The sequence below is a fragment of the Eleutherodactylus coqui genome, chromosome 5 (genome assembly GCF_035609145.1).
Source record: "Eleutherodactylus coqui strain aEleCoq1 chromosome 5, aEleCoq1.hap1, whole genome shotgun sequence".
NCBI classification, from domain to species: Eukaryota; Metazoa; Chordata; class Amphibia; order Anura; family Eleutherodactylidae; genus Eleutherodactylus; species Eleutherodactylus coqui.
In genome coordinates, this window is record NC_089841.1 from 219,651,978 (window position 1) to 219,667,731 (window position 15,754).

The 15,754-nt window shown below is 46.0% G+C and overlaps 1 protein-coding gene across 1 annotated transcript; it reads left to right on the plus strand.

The window, feature by feature from the left end:
- Window positions 1-2,997: 2,997 nt before the first annotated feature.
- On the plus strand, window positions 2,998-11,103 carry MLANA (melan-A). The gene is made up of 5 exons (XM_066602011.1): window positions 2,998-3,101; window positions 8,598-8,713; window positions 9,607-9,703; window positions 9,979-10,083; window positions 10,778-11,103. The coding sequence occupies exons 2-5, from the start codon at window positions 8,631-8,633 to the stop codon at window positions 10,844-10,846; spliced, it is 354 nt and encodes a 117-aa protein (XP_066458108.1). The 5' UTR covers window positions 2,998-3,101; window positions 8,598-8,630; the 3' UTR covers window positions 10,847-11,103.
- Window positions 11,104-15,754: the final 4,651 nt, after the last annotated feature.

The window sequence follows — 15,754 nt, forward strand, 5'->3', positions numbered from 1 at the left end:
GTTTCGCCGAAAACGCCGCTAGCTGCAGATTTTTCGGCGAATCGTCAGCCACGGTCACGCGATTTGCGGATGCGCATCCGACATGCGATCCGCAAATCGCGGCAAAAAACGGTCGTCTGACCGAGGCCTAAGGCTGGGTTCACCCGGGCCGGAATTGCAGCAGAATTTCTGCATACATATTTAACCTGAGACTGAGGTTGCATCCGCACAGGCTACAAAATCTCGCTACAAAACATCGCTACAATGTGAAGCCCATGGTTTCGAATGGGTTCTTTCACATAAGCGATTTTTTTGTAGCGGGATTTTGTAAGCAGCAAAATAGGCGAGATTTTCAAAAATCTCATCCAAATGCTGCCAACAGTCCGCTGTGGACAAGCCGTATGAAAAACTGACATGCAGTGCCGAATTCAAATCCGTACAGTTTCCGCTGCGAGCTCTTCTCTCTATAGGGAGAGATTTCTGCAGCGGAATACAGGCTGAAAAGCTGCTTCAAACTCATGCCAAATGGCGCGTGATTTGAAGCGCCTTGCTGCTGTGGAAATCTTGCAGTATTTCCATGTGGTCCCGCTGCGGACATTCCGCTGCGGACACAAGATTTATGTCCCATGGGAAACCAGTCTTAGGCTGGGGTCACACAGGATGTATTTCTGGTGGAAATCTCACAGTTTGGCTGCAGCGAAAAACCGTTAGATTTCCGCTGGGAAAGCGGTGCTTCAAAGCCTGCAGCACTTAGCTGCAGGTTTTGAAGCGGCTTGGCTGCACGCTTTTCCGCTAAGGCCGGCGCTCTCATGGAGGAGAGTGCGACCGCAGCGGGGGAAAAAAAAGAATGGACATGCTCCGGACAGTAAATCCGCGCCGCAACACCAGCTTCTGCCGGCTTTGCCGCGACGGATTCGCCGTCCAGTGTGGACGAGATTTCTGAGAAATCTTGTCCACGTGGCTGGCTAATCCCGGGATTAGCGGCCGCAGGCAGATTTGCTACGGCAAAATTCCATCCGGAATTTCCGCTGCAAATCTGCCTTGTGTGAACCCAGCCTAAGGCATCCTGCACAGGACAGAGTCGGATCCGGCAACGGGATTTGACCTTGTGCCCAGCTGGTGACCCCGCTTACCTGTCCGGATTCTTCTTTATCTGTACTGCAGAAGTGCCAGCGTTGCACTGACACACATGCGCAGTACAGATCATGCCGCACCATTGCTAGGCAATGACACCACCATTCCATCCTTAGTGGTGAATCCAGAAGTTGAAATAAAATAGTCCACACACAGAGGGATAACTTTCTGAGCAAAACCGGGAACGATCAGTAGAGCTCGCTTACTTGAATAAACAATTAACAGTTCACAAACTTTGCATCAGCCAGCAGCACACTGGTGTAGACAGAATAGTGCTGTGACAGAGAGAATTCACAGGATGGCAGACAAATCCACAGTCCCAGTTATCTGTGGGGTTCTGCTCCTGGCAACTCTCTTTACTCTCTCTCCAGCTCTGTACCGGTACACACTCAGTTAGAAGCCACACTCAGCGCTGCCCCGCAGTTCCTCTCGCTTTCTCTCAGTTCTTTATCTTAGCAACAAGGAGGACTGGATGATTTCTTCCAAGGGCAAACATCAGGCCATCGCTCAGCCTCTTTCATCTTGGGGATCCTCGTAAGACGATGAACACTTTCTCCTACTAAATGAAAGTTCTACTCCTCCCAAGACTACTCTCAGACCAACTTGCACACTGACTCCGAACTCTCCTGAACTGCTCTTTTCAAGAAAGAAAAAAAGAAGATCCTTGTACTGCACCTTGCATACACACATATATATATATAACATGATCACGTGACACACAACAAGATACATTTCTCAGACATAACCCTGACGTTAACCTATTCAGTGCTACAGAGGTGCAATACACATCAAATGCACACATAGAAGACAATGACAGCACAATTGCACGAGACATCAGGGTACTAGAGCCTCCATGCCCACCCATATCACATCTTGTATCCAAGCTAGAGGGGGTAAAACAGGGTACTAGAGCCTCCATGCCCACCTGTATTACATCTTGTATCCAAGCTAGAGGGGGTACAAAAAAAAACCCAAAACCCAAAATACTCCAAAGGACCCCATAGAACACAATGGGGGTTGAGCAAATGAATGCGCAAAACGCAAGGAGATGTGTAATAAACTGCGTTATTCCACTGCTAAATGAACAGATCTGGAACTAATTAGCCATTTCAAGTGGTGCTTCTTGATTGCCGCGAGCAAATGAACATGCCCTGTCTGCTGAAAGTGTACAGTAAAATATGCTGATACGCACACAAAAAGCATTGTTTGCTCCACAAAAATGCAACACTGAGGCATGCACAAATGCGCATTCGCTCGTGTGAAGAGGTACTAAGACCACCTTCTGACGTGGCAGAATCATTGCGACATTTGGCTGAATACTCACTTGCGGAATAGTGAAATTGTATTGCCGGGGCTGAATTCTGCAGCATAAATAGATAACCTGCGGGATAAGAATCCAAGGCGTTTTTAAAAAATGCTGCTAATTCATCATGGAAATTTTCTGTACCATGTGAAGGGGATTTTGTAAGTCCCCTCCACAGGGCTTCTACTATAAATGCAGTGGAATTTCTGCAGCGATTCCACTAGCAGAAATTCCGCAGCTGATCCTGCATGGGTGTCTTTCCTTTATATCTCCCCTATCCTTTTAACATATTTCTAGTTTGGGCTCAAAAACGGCAGAAAAAAAAGGCTAGAAAAAGTTATGTGTGAAACCATCTAAGAGGGCACCATGCTGTCATATACCTGCCTGTTAAGGTCTAAGGGTACGGTGTTGTGCCCATCACTATGCCCAGAGTGCCCACAGACACGGTGTAACTCTTGCCCATGCCTGCGGCACTGTATGTTTCCTACAACCATCAGTGGGGAATGTGTTTCTGGAGGGCATTCAGCAGCAATGAATGGTTTCAGCTTTTACGCTCATTAAAACATATCAAAGAAGTTTTTTTTCAGAGTTCAACCCGTGACGATCACAAGATTCCAACAAGAAGATTAAGAGAGGAAGGCAGTATCTATGCCCAGAAACAAAGAGCCGCTCCATTGACCGAGAGGTAAGTCCGAGCTTATGTGTCGCTTTCCTGAAAATTAGATTTTTGTATATTCGATGAATTATATTAAAGACCCATGATATCATCTAAACACGGATATTAGGATATCCACAGCGGTTTCCATTGTATATCACGTCAATTACATCAATTAGGTTGGGACTGGAACAGTTTGCAGATCCTTAAGAACGTGTGAAGAATTTGATTTTGAAGTTATTATTCTGATTTTCCATAAAACCTCTGGTTTTTGATGCCAGTGCATAAAAATACAACTCATTCATGCAGCAATCATTCTGGACCGGTTATAATCAATTTTTGGAGCACGTTCTCATAATTAGCCTTGTATTTTTCTACAAACATATTTTAAAATCTATGTGCAGTTGAAGAAATGTATACTTATATATATATAATTATATATTTAAGATTACGTACAACACAGTGTACACAATACTGTATATACATATATATATATATACACCATATATGCGTATATAGACATATATATATATACAAATAAATGTGCGTGTATATATACATACATTTTATATAGATATATATACACACACACACACACACACATATATATATATATATATATATATATATATATATATAAAAATATATATACGTATTTGGAGGCAACACCAGGGTTAAAAAATATAGTAGGGGACAAGAAATAGTGTTTTGGTGTGAGTAGGATTAGGGTGCTTTGCACGGGATTAAGTATTCTGCAACTGTGTTGTGGAATATGCCGTCTTGCGGAATATTTAGCACCAAAATCCGCCCTGCTCATATGTAGATTTTAATGTGGAATTGAAAATGGCTTAATTTTGTTAGCAATTTTGCATCGAAATCCGCAGTCAGACATGCAGATTTTGGTGTGGAATTCCAGGACCGCATATTCCGCAATGCTGTAATAGAATATTCCGTCCCGTGTGCAGGCACCCTTTAATGAAGGCTACACATAAAAGCCCCCAGCATGCTTTCACTGCAGTTTCAGGCTGGTGTCACACAGTCATAAGCGTATTTACGCACGTATTTGGGCAATGGGCGTTCCGTATTTCCGTGCACAGATGTGTGTTTTACTGTCCTTTTTGCGCACGCAAAAAAACACGCATAAATGCTCCTATTTATTAAGATGGGCAATTAGTTCAATATGTCCTTTTTTCCTGCATGACAGCAGCGCATGCTGTGCATTTTTTTGCACAAACAAAATGTGCGCGTGAAATATGCTTATGTGAATGAACCAAGTGCAATCAATGGTCAGCAAATATGCTTATTCATAGTGTATCCACACGAGTGCAACTTTTTTGCGTGTGTATCAGCATATGTAACTGTGCACCTGCATGTTCATTACTGCGCTCCAAACAAAGACCAGAGATTGAAATGGCTAATTAGTAGAGATGAGCGAACGTACTCGGCCACGCCCCTTTTTTGCCCGAGCGCCGCGATTTTCGAGTACTTCCGTACTCGGGCGAAAAGATTCGGGGGGCGCCGTGGGTGAGTGGGGGGGAGAAGGAGAGAGAGAGGGCTCCCCCCTGTTCCCCTCTGCTACCCCCCGCGCCGCCACGCCTCCCCCCGTCCCCCGAATCTTTTCACCCGAGTACTGAAGTACTCGAAAATCGCAGTGCTCGATCGAGTAATTACTCGAAACGAATACGTTCGCTCATCTCTACTAATTAGTCTAATGAGATCCATATCCAGATGTGTTCTTTTCTTCAGCAGAATGACACGGCGTTTCACGCATCTCCTTGAGTATTGCACACCACTTCCCCCATAGACTCCAATGGGGACCTTTGGTGCGCAAATGCATAGAAAAATAGAGCATGTCGTGGTTTTTTTTTTGCACGACCGAAATGCAAAATGCAAAAAAACGAGCATATGAATGAACCCACTGACAGCAACGTGGTCTGTTCTCTCCGTATTGCGTGCATATATTTTGCTGTGTAAATCTAGCCTAAGTAAAGACTGCCCCGGAGTGCAGTGTGCCAAAGACATTAAGGCGTCATGTCCACGGGCACGTACGGATTCCACATGGGGATCCTGCACAGAATACACCTGTGTTTGTGGCCGGCGACCCTGTGTACCTGTCCATGTCTTCTTTCTTCTGTACTGTGGATGTGTGCAGATGAGCCGGCCGTCGCGTCGGCGCACATGCACAGTACAGATTTTTTTTTTAGATTTCCTGCTTTTCCCACGGAATCCGCGGCCCATCTGCAGTGTCAACTGTGGACAGGCTGCAGGTCGGATGGCTTCCATTGACCTCAATGGAAGCTGTCCGCGCGGGAACCGCGGTAAAATGGAGCTTGATAAGGTTTTTCATGCGCGAGCAGAAACCACAATTGATTTCCGCTCGTGTGCATGAAGAATCGTTTTTCCATAGCATGCTATGGAGGGTTATTACTGCAGAATCCGGAGGCGGATGCCCGCTATGGAATCCACAGCAAAAATCCACCTGTGTGCAGCTGGCCTAAGAGGCACACTCCTCTTACTATACGTATCACATGTCTGGGCAGTCCGGAAATCTACATCAGATACAAGCTGCCGCAGATTGCAGGTATCATTTATGCCCATTTCTAATATAAATTGAAGTAAATCTGATGGGACCAATAGGCTTCAACCCCTTTTTTTAAAATGGAAGTATGCCTTTAAGGGCTCCTGCACACTTGCGTTTTTCGTGCACGTTTTTTTAATGCAATGTCGCTAAGTTTTTTCATGCAAATGTCAATGGGACTTTTTAATGTTAAAAACGCATCACAAGTTGGTGCGACGCATTTTTAACATTAGAAAGTCCCATTGACAATCGCGTGAAAAAAACGCGCAAGAAAAATGCAAGTGTGCAGGAGCCCTAAGGCCAGCGTCACACAGGCTTATACGTATTTATGAGCGCATGAGCACATTATATTTGTTTTTTTCCACGCATCGGCATATTTTACTGTACTTTTTCTGCATCCAAGGGCATGTTCATTTACACGTGGCAAAAAAAAATGCTCTGATTGAAATAGCTAATTAGTCTCATAAGTCCCAGATGTGTTCTTTTTCCTGTGTTTTACACATCTCCTATTGCGTGTGCATTTGCGCATCCCCATTGACTTCTATGGAGATTTATGCTGCCTCTTTTGGGCGTGATTGAAATGCGCCGGAAAATGCGCAAATATGCCCATCTGAAGCCGGCTTTAGGCCTTTTTGGCATGGGTGTATTTATACACGCAAACATTTTTTGCACAGTACGTAGAGAATAGAACCCGTTGATTTCAATGGATTTGTTCACATCCATGTATATTACTGTGCATTTCAGTTGTGCAAAAAACCCGCAGCATGCTCTGTTTTCCTGCACCGGCGCAAAAAAATATGCCTTATATGTGCAAAACGTACAGGAAAATACGCTGATGCTCACGTCAAAAAGCATTGTTCATTCCACAAGAACAATACACTCATGTGCGTGCAAATGCAGATACACTCATGTGAAGGGGGCCTTATGGCTCCTTCACACGGCCGTAGCCGTATTTATGTGTGCCCGCTGGCGCCATAAAAACGCGTGAACAGGCACACAAATCTAACGTTTGTGCGCCCTTTCAGACAGCATGGGCCCAGGCGCATATACGCGGAGGCCGCAATCCCTCCCCCTCGCTGGCTCACCTCCTCTCTTCTCCCCTCCAGCTGTTTGCAATGGGAGGGGGCGGAGCGGGGGCAGAGCTAAGCTCCCACCCCTTCTCCGCAGCCAGCAATGAGAAGAGGCAGAGTGGAGCTAAGCTCCACCCCTGTTCCCGTCCCCTTTCATTGCAAACAGCCAGAGGGGAGGAGAGATGGGGGAAGGAGTTTAGCACTCACGCTGCTAAACTCTCTCCCTTCTCCGGCCGCTGTGAGTGGCTCCCATGAGTCAATGCAGTGGCCAACATATTTCGGCCGGGAAGATAGTTTCAGGACTATCTTTTCAGCCCGGCGTAAAAGAGCCTGGTGTTATATTGGCCGGCCGGGCGCTTTTACGCAGCAGGAATACGGCCATGTGATCTGATGCATTGGAATCCAATGCATCAGATTGTTGCGTATATTGGCCTGCTAGGAAAACGGCGTCCATTATACGCTTGTTTGAAAGAGCCCTTAGGGTGCATTCAGACGACCGTATATCGGCTGGGTTTTCATGCCAGCCGATATACGGCATCTCTCTCTCTGCAGGGGGAGGAGGCTGGAAGAGTCGGGAGCAGTGCTCTGAGCTCCCGCCCCCTCTCCACCCCTCTGCACTCTGCAATGAGAGGGGGCAGAATGGGGGCAGGGCTAAGTTCAGTGAATTAGCTCCACCCCATCCCGCCTCTCCTCATTGAAAATAGTGCAGGGGGGTGGAGAGGAGGCAGAGAGGGGGCGGGAGCTCTTAGCCCTGCTCCTGGCTCTTCCAGCCTCCTCCCCCTGCAGAGAGAGACGCCGTATATCGGCCAGCGTGAATAGCCAACCGATATACGGTCGTCTGAATCCACCCTTAGGCTGCGTTCCTACATAGTAAAAACCACTTATGGCTACAACCCTGTCCAGCCACCAATGACTGCATGGCTCTAGGGATAACATCTAGCTGTTGGTGGCCACGGTTGGGTAGAGCTTCAGCCACAGGTGTTTTTATTTTTTTTGCTGTGTGGGAATGCAGCCTGGGGGCGGAATCACACAAGGCCATTTGCGCATGCAATTCGCAAAGAATAGAACCCATTAATCGTTTTTGTGCATTCATTCCATGCGCATGAAAAAGAACGCAGCATGCCCTACTTTTGTGTGCATTTGCGCAACAAAGGCCCCATAGAGTTGTATTGGAGTTGCGCAAATGCGTACTGAATACACCCGAAATTTCGTAATACGCTGCATAATTTTGAGGAGCAAAGAACACATCTGAAATGGCCATTTAAATTGGGCTGCAGCAGTGTCCCGCACCCATGTGAAATCACCCAGCAAGCGCCAACAGTACAGTAATATGTGCAAATGCACTTGTGAAAGCGTGTCATTCATGGTGCAAATGCGTTATGATTACGCAAGCATTTTTTCAGAATACACTTGTGTGAATCCAGCCTTTTTCTCGTTTTATGCACCACATCTGATTTTGCTGCGGCTTTTGGAGCCGTTTCGCCGTCGGAATTCCGCTGCGGCTTTCTCTCCCCATAGAGAGGCCACTGCGGAAAAGAGAAAACAATTGACATGCTGCGGAATTGCATACTGCGGCGCAAGTCAGTTTTCGTGCACATTTGCCGCAATTGATTAGCCGCAGTGTGTGGATTTTGCAAAATCTCGTCCACTTTGTTGGCTAATCCCGGGATTATGAGCCGCGGGCAGAAATTCCGCCCTGTGTGAACCCACCCTTCAAGAAAACAGAATAAACCGGGGTCTTGTGCAGCACCCCATGAAGAGGTTAATGTGCCTCCAGTACTAATTGGATGACTAGGAGGGTATTTAGGTGTGCTTAGAGGAGGGGCACACACACAAGTCAAGACTGAAGGGATGATTTTAAACAATTCTTTCTTGCAGTTTGGCAACAGCTGGTTCTGTGAACCGTGGAGAATGCCTCGCCCTGATTCTGCTCGGGCACTGGGGGCATACAATGCCAACAAGGGCCGCCCACACATGGGCCTCAGTGCGGAAGCGTAAGTAATTAGTTTAGCTATAAATGGTCACTGTGCTGAAGTACACTAGTATTGCTGTGTGGCCGCTCACATGTATTATGTGTGTAATCTGCAGTCTTAAAACCCCATTGCCTTACATTTGGCGTGTGCGTGCGTGTGGTCCCCTCCCCAGCTGTTCTTTATTAAACCCTAACTGGCATTATGGGGCTCAAAGGTCAGAGAACAAGGTGAAGAAGAGAATTTTTTTGTTTGTTTTTTTTTCCCCCCATCTGAAACTGATTAAAAATGACATGCTGCGGAATTAAATTTCGCACCGCATGTACACTTTCTCAAAGGTTTTGTGGATTATTTCCAGTTTATGGATGACATTTTCATAATCTTATGCCCTCTGCTGCTACTGTGAGGGCTTATTCAGACGATCGTGCATCAGTTGGGTTTTCACGCCCAACCCATATACGCTGCCCCTTTCTGCAAGGGGAGGAGGAAGGCCAGGCTGGGAGCTAGTGCACTGAGCTTCTGCCCCTTGCCACTATTTGCAATGGGAGGGGTGGGGGTGGAGCTAGGTCCCGCCCCTCGCATTGCAGAGAGGGAGCAGGAACTCAACGCACTAGCGCCCGGCCCGCCGCTGCCTCCCCCTTGCAGAGGGACAGTGTGTATCGGTCGGGCGTAAAAACCCGACCGATATACGATTGTCTGAATAAGCCCCAAATGCGGAGGGTATGCATGGACATTCTGCGGCAAGTCCACCCCTTTTGGACCCTTGTACCTTCCAAGAAGTATGAGGACTACACTTCTAGAAGCTTGTGTTAGGACGGTGACCTGGAGATGTTCTGCTGTGGCCACTATGGTAATATAGTCACAAACTGCTTTTAAGCTGTAACACTTGAAATGTTCTTGCACTTCTGTCTTCCTAGGACTGCTGGCATTGCAGTGCTTGTCATTATAGCTGCCCTTGTCCTGCTCATTGGATGTTGGTATTTCAAGAGGCGAAATGGCTACAAAATACTTGGGGTAAGAAATGTATTTTCCCAGAAGATATGACGGGTGGATAAGAACTTCTTTAGTATATGTTCTATAACAAACCTGCATGTATTGTGTGGAGTATATTTTATGACCAATGGAAACCTGGTCGCTGTAGAACTAGAGTCAATGAATCTCAAATTCTATAAGCCTCACTGACATTGCTGCATACGTCTTATTTAAAATATAGTGTAAAATAAGTGATTTGAAACGTAACAATCACTTTATAAAAAAAAAAAAAAAAAAAAAATTTTTTCCTCTTTCAGACCCACCACTTTAATCCAGCTGCAATCAGATCTATGATGGCTCCAACACGGGATACTGGAGAATGTAAACTGCCTTTACAGGATTACAACACTTTGAACAATGTGGTAAATTATTTTTATACTTGCGCTCCTTCATTCCTCCCCTAAAGCTTTGCTATAAAGTCTGGTCCCCGTTTCATGGAAATCGCGCATAAACTGGGATGTGCCCACTCCCCTGATGCCACTCATGTTATCATTAAATACAGTAGATTACTCCAATAAAACTCTATATATAATACCATGGTCTATATTTAACATGAAATAGAATGGTGATTTTAGGGTTATTTCAGACGACCGTATATCGGCCGGGTATTCACGCCGGCCGATATACTGTCTCTCTCTCTGCAGGGGGAGGAGGCTGGAAGAGCCGGGAGCAGTGCTCTGAGCTCCCACTCCCTCTCTGCCTGCTCTTCGCCCCTCTGCACTACATGAATTAGCTCCGCCCCTGTCCGCCTCCCCCTCATTACAAATAGTGCAGAGTGGCGGAGAGGAGGCAGAGAAGGGGCGGGAGCTCAGCACTGCTCCTGGCTGTTCCAGCCTCCTCTCCCTGCAGAGAGATGCCGTATATCGGCCGGCGTGAATAAACGGCCGATATACGGTCGTCTGAAATAGCCCTAATGAGGGTCTAATAAAGTCTCTACTCCAAAAAAATGACTGTTCATTTTTAAGAATCCAAAACGATCAAGATTTGTATTTTCTGGCCAGCAAATAACATTGCCTATATCCTTTTTTTTTTTTTCTTTATCCTCTTCAATGCTAGGTACCTGGAGCACCCCCTGCATATGAGAAGATTGCTGGAGAGGCTCAGCCACCACCTTACACCCCATGAGATGACCATGAAGTTCTCACTTTTTCTTGGACACAGATCCAATGACTTTCACTTAATAAAATATGTACATAAGATCACTAGATTGTAAAGATACACTTGACAACTATTTGAGAAAACAACTAGCTCTCGGGGTGTAATGGCCAAATCATAATGACTTGGATACAGTAACTGGATGTTTGTGTCATAACCTTGTTCTAGAGTATGAAATTCTAGGCAGAGTACATTTTTCAAATAAAGGATAATGGAGAACAAAAACAGATTAGTGTGTAAAGTTCTTGCAGTCAATGATGGTATAATCTCCAGTAAAGCTGCGCAAGAACTAAGAAATCGGTATACTTGGTTCTTTGACATGTCATTATGAAAACTGAACTAAAATCTAGACTGTGTAGTGACATGAGCGAGGAAAGATCTGGTTGAAACCTGGTGAGCTCATCTTGGACCTTGCAGTCACCATGGTTAAAAGAATTTCCTGGGATGGATGTAGGAAGGGAAGCTTGTGTCCAAGACTTTAAAATGCTAAACTCCATATAAGCTTTTAATATTAAGACCTCCTTCTGCATCTCTTCTAAGTCCTGTGTAGTCCTTGTGGAAAGTACATCACATGGGTGGGCTGGCCAATCACTGCAGTAACTCAACCACACTGACATTAATATGGTGGTCTGTAAACGGCTGCGCAGCGGGCAGGAGGTGGCCAGAGTAGCTTGAGTGGGTGCTCTGTCAACCTGGTCACGGCAGTGGCTACTCCTCTTAGAGCAGTGGCTCGTGCAGCAGACTGATTACACAAGGGTCGTTGGTTTAAACAATAGTGTAAATTCTGTGTAATGCTGTGATGAAGAGACCAGACCAAATGAGTTGCAGTAAAACCGAAGGCGCACAGTTTACGGAGTATCATGGATTCAGTACAAAAGTTCAATTCAGTGGTAAACTACTTACTCCTTCTCAATCACTTCCAATCACATGTATTGATTCCTTCAACCTGTCTAGTAATGAGACTGTCTGACTACATTACCTGGCTGCTCTTCGTGGAGGAATGGAGGGAGTACTGCAGGCTCTCCCGTGGACACACAGACTTCTGACTAAGCAGGGATATGGTAAAATCATGGTTACAAGGCCTGATTTCCTTCCAGCTGTGTGGGGTATGACCTAACTCGGATGCCTTCTGGTAGGGTGGAAAATGACTCCTGTGGCCATCTTCATGACTTGAATTCCCCAGGCTCTGTGACTTGATCCAGACTAAATCTGAGCCATGTTAAATCCAGCTTAATCTAATTTGAGCTCAGGCTTCGCTCGATTCTGTGAGGCTTGGCTTGACCTCCTCCTTGACTCCCCCTTAGCCTACATATTGGACTCTCTTAGACCCCCAACCACGTCATTGTTTTGACCTTTTATAGCTGCCCACTAGCCAATACTAGGGTGACTGACAAGGCACAGAGCAGGTTAGGATGAATTTATGCTCGATCATGCACATGTAAAGGCCCATTTACATGGAGCGATCACTCAAACGACAGTTTGAGTGACAGTTTTGAGCAATCATTTGGCATAAACTATTAAGTAGCTACTCGGCTCCCTTTAATAGCGTATTAGCGTGCAAATGAAGCCTTTAGCTGAATGCAGTTGATAGCTAGAGGTATCTTATCTGCATTCAGCTCCTTTGTTCTCCGACGGGTTAAATAGCTGAAACAATACTATCAGCCCTACCCGCGGAGAACTCGGCGTGCGCTCCCGATAAGACCGCACAATGACTTTTAGGCTGGCTTGAATTTAATAATCGCCGAGCAGTGCACAATGGCCACGCGTTTAGACGCAACGATTATCGCTTCATGTAAATAGGCCTTTAGTTGGAACACACGACCACTTAGTGACCTGTTTAGGCCAATAAACACAAGTTAACACCACTGACAATACATCTACACACAGCACATGAGATGGCTAGATAAGTGCTGTGAGGCCCACTACAGTTGGCTCTATCATTCACTATGGAGCACAAACAGGATCTTAAATAGAAATATAATGGGGAACGAGTGAATTCTACAGTTTATTGAGCAACATTCTGGACAAGGGGGGTGTGGTGGAAGGGTCTCTTCAGAGACGGACAACCTGAAGGGTGCATGCCATTCCTTAAGGCTCCTAGCGTCAATAGATGGATATCTCTCTTTTACACACATACACTTCTTGTTGGCCTTCGGTCGGAAAAGGCAGGTGTTATCCTTCTAGGTGTTTTTCACCGTCGGGAGACAAAGATTCATCCAGTATTTTTAAATCAAAGAAATGTGGAACTCTTTCTTCCAGCCCATTCTGTACAATGGGAGGGGGGGCAGAGCTAAGCACCTTCCCCGACTCCTCCCATTGATGGCAATGGACAAGGGGCGGGGAGAGGGCAGGCACGTAGCTCCAGGCCATCCAGCCCCTTATCCATCGCATCAATCAGAGGAGGTGGTTTGGACCGGCACTTGTCTCCACCCCCACCCATTGTACAGAATGGGAGGAAGACAGGTGAGCCTGCATGGGGGAGGAGAACAGAGGGAGGGAACTCTCTCCCACTTACGGTCGCTGCCATGGGCTCCCATAGGATCCGCTGACGTATTCTGTCCCAAAACATAGTTCCAGAGCTATGTTTTGGGACCGACCTAAAAACGCCCGGCGTTATATTGGCTTGGCCGGTCTCACAAATATGCCCATGTGATCTGATGCATTGGAATCCATGCATATCAGCCGGCAGTGAAAAGGCCTTAAGGACATTAAAGGGGTTGTCCAGTCACTTCTTAAAAATTTTATAGCAGGCGCAGCTGTGTGAAAACAACAAATACAGCAGTACTTACCAGTCCTCAGTGATTCAGCATTGCACCCCTGCGGTTGTCCTGGTGCCCGCTGCTTGACAATTAGAGGACAGCACCATTGCCCGTTTTCCTGGTATCAGTGCTAATATCTTGGGCACCACGATTCCAGGAGCTTCGAATGGTGGTGATGTGACACAGGCTCTAATTGTTAGGCAACGGTCACCTGACTTAATTATCAATAGACCTGGACAACCGCAGAGCTGGATTGCTGAGGATGGGTTAAGTACTGCTGTATTTTCACACAGCTACACCTGTTCAATTTTCCAAAAAGTAACAGACAACCCCTTTAACTAGTTAAGGCTAGAAGAGCAACATTTAAACTTAGGTTTTCTTGGTGTCTCAATTAAAGATTACATTTTTGGAGCTTAAGGGGAATATCAAAAGTGTGTTTCTGGTCTATAACAATATCCAAAAACTCATTAAGGTGAAGTGGGCTAACAATTGTCCGAAACATACTCCTCTATATACCGTGGCATGGTTCCACTCCGAGAATTAAGCTAGAAATTCTATGCCTGCCAATAGAGGGTGGGGGGCTGGCTATTCCCCATTTCCACTACTTGGCTAGTACAACTGGTATGTGCGGGGTGATGGCAGTACTCTAATTACTATAACCTTAAGGTAGGGCTTGAGCACAGAATAACAGGCCCTGACCAAAGCTTTAGAGGATTATTGCTGAGGGGTTTGACCTCGCGTATAGTTACCTTACCTGTACCCATGTGGGTGACTCAAGGTTTGGAATACTGCCCTCCACCTGATACTGGATGAGGCAGAGAAGTGGTCCCCTCACACTCTCCTTTTGGAGTAACGCTAGTCTCCTACACTGCTGGAGACGCCACACAAAAACCACCCCTGGTATTCTTAACAGCTTTGTGCAACTACGTGCATGATCGGGCCTTCCTAATAACTCCTTTTTAAGATATTTTAAGAGAGAAAAATGTAAAACAAACAAACAATAAACCTCTCAACAATTTTCTGAAATATGTGAGATTCAGGATGGAGACTGTAAAATCAGCAATAAAACTGATGAGAAAAAGAACACAGCCGAGAACCCCACTAATCTTGAGAATGGGACTCCTGTGCTGTCACTGTGGGGGGGGGGGGTCGCTTTGTTCCTAGTCGTGTCGTCAGTCTGAATGGAGGACTAGCCGAGCTTGGACAGTCAGAGCTCCATTCATTCCAATGTGGCTGGCAGAAATACCTAAGCGGGTGGCACTCAGCGACTCTGCATCCCATTGAAAGTAAATGGAGTGCTGACAGCGCATACTCGGCCCGTGCGCCATTCAGAATGACGTCACGGCTAGGGAAGGAGCGACCCCCCCCACCCCACAGTGACAGGAGAGCGGGACACAGGAGTCCTGTTCTCTAGATTGTCAGGCGTCTCACCAGTGAGACCACCACCAATCAGCATCTTATCCCCCCTTTTTGTGAATGGGGGACAACTTGTTATTCTGGCCAAACTACTTGAACATTAAAGAGGACCTGTCATATCTCTTCAAGTCAGCAGGAGGCCCGGGCTCCTACGATGTCTCTCAATCTATATATTTTTTTAAACTTTTGCTTGAATGTGGCTCTCTGTTAACATTCAAAGCTGAATTTGACTCACAAGCTATGACAGTTTGGGGATTGTTGCCTTAGAGTAGAGTATATTCATACAGGGCAGATATGCTGTAGATTTTTAGGGGCAATTTCCAGTCGCAGCAAAGTTGATGACTCTTTGTTGCATATCTCATCTGTAGAAATGAATTTCTATGGAAATTGATATGCGGTGAGGTTTTGAAGTTCACCTCATGTCATTTTATGTTGTGGATCATCACTGCAGATTTCACCCTTTTCAAATGAGTGAGGGGAAATCCGCAGCAGAATCGGCAAGTAATGTACACGGAGTTCACGGCTTGTAAGCCTAACCCTTTGTAATGCAAAGGGTGAATTCTGCAGAACAGGAGCAGCATATTGGGCAAGATGGGTAGGACTCTAACGTCTTGCCACCACAGTGGGCTGCTCTGAAAATGTGTGTTTTTTTGGGGTTTCTTTAAACCTATTCTTACTTTCAAGAAATAAGACAAAGTAAAAA

Excerpts from the sequence above, each read along its gene's own strand:
- MLANA (XM_066602011.1), top strand. The coding sequence starts at position 8,631 with ATGCCTCGCCCTGATTCTGCTCGGGCACTGGGGGCATACAATGCCAAC. Across the intron at positions 8,714-9,606 it reads ATGGGCCTCAGTGCGGAAGC|GACTGCTGGCATTGCAGTGC; the intron begins GTAAGTAATTAG and ends CTGTCTTCCTAG. Across the intron at positions 9,704-9,978 it reads ATGGCTACAAAATACTTGGG|ACCCACCACTTTAATCCAGC; the intron begins GTAAGAAATGTA and ends TTCCTCTTTCAG.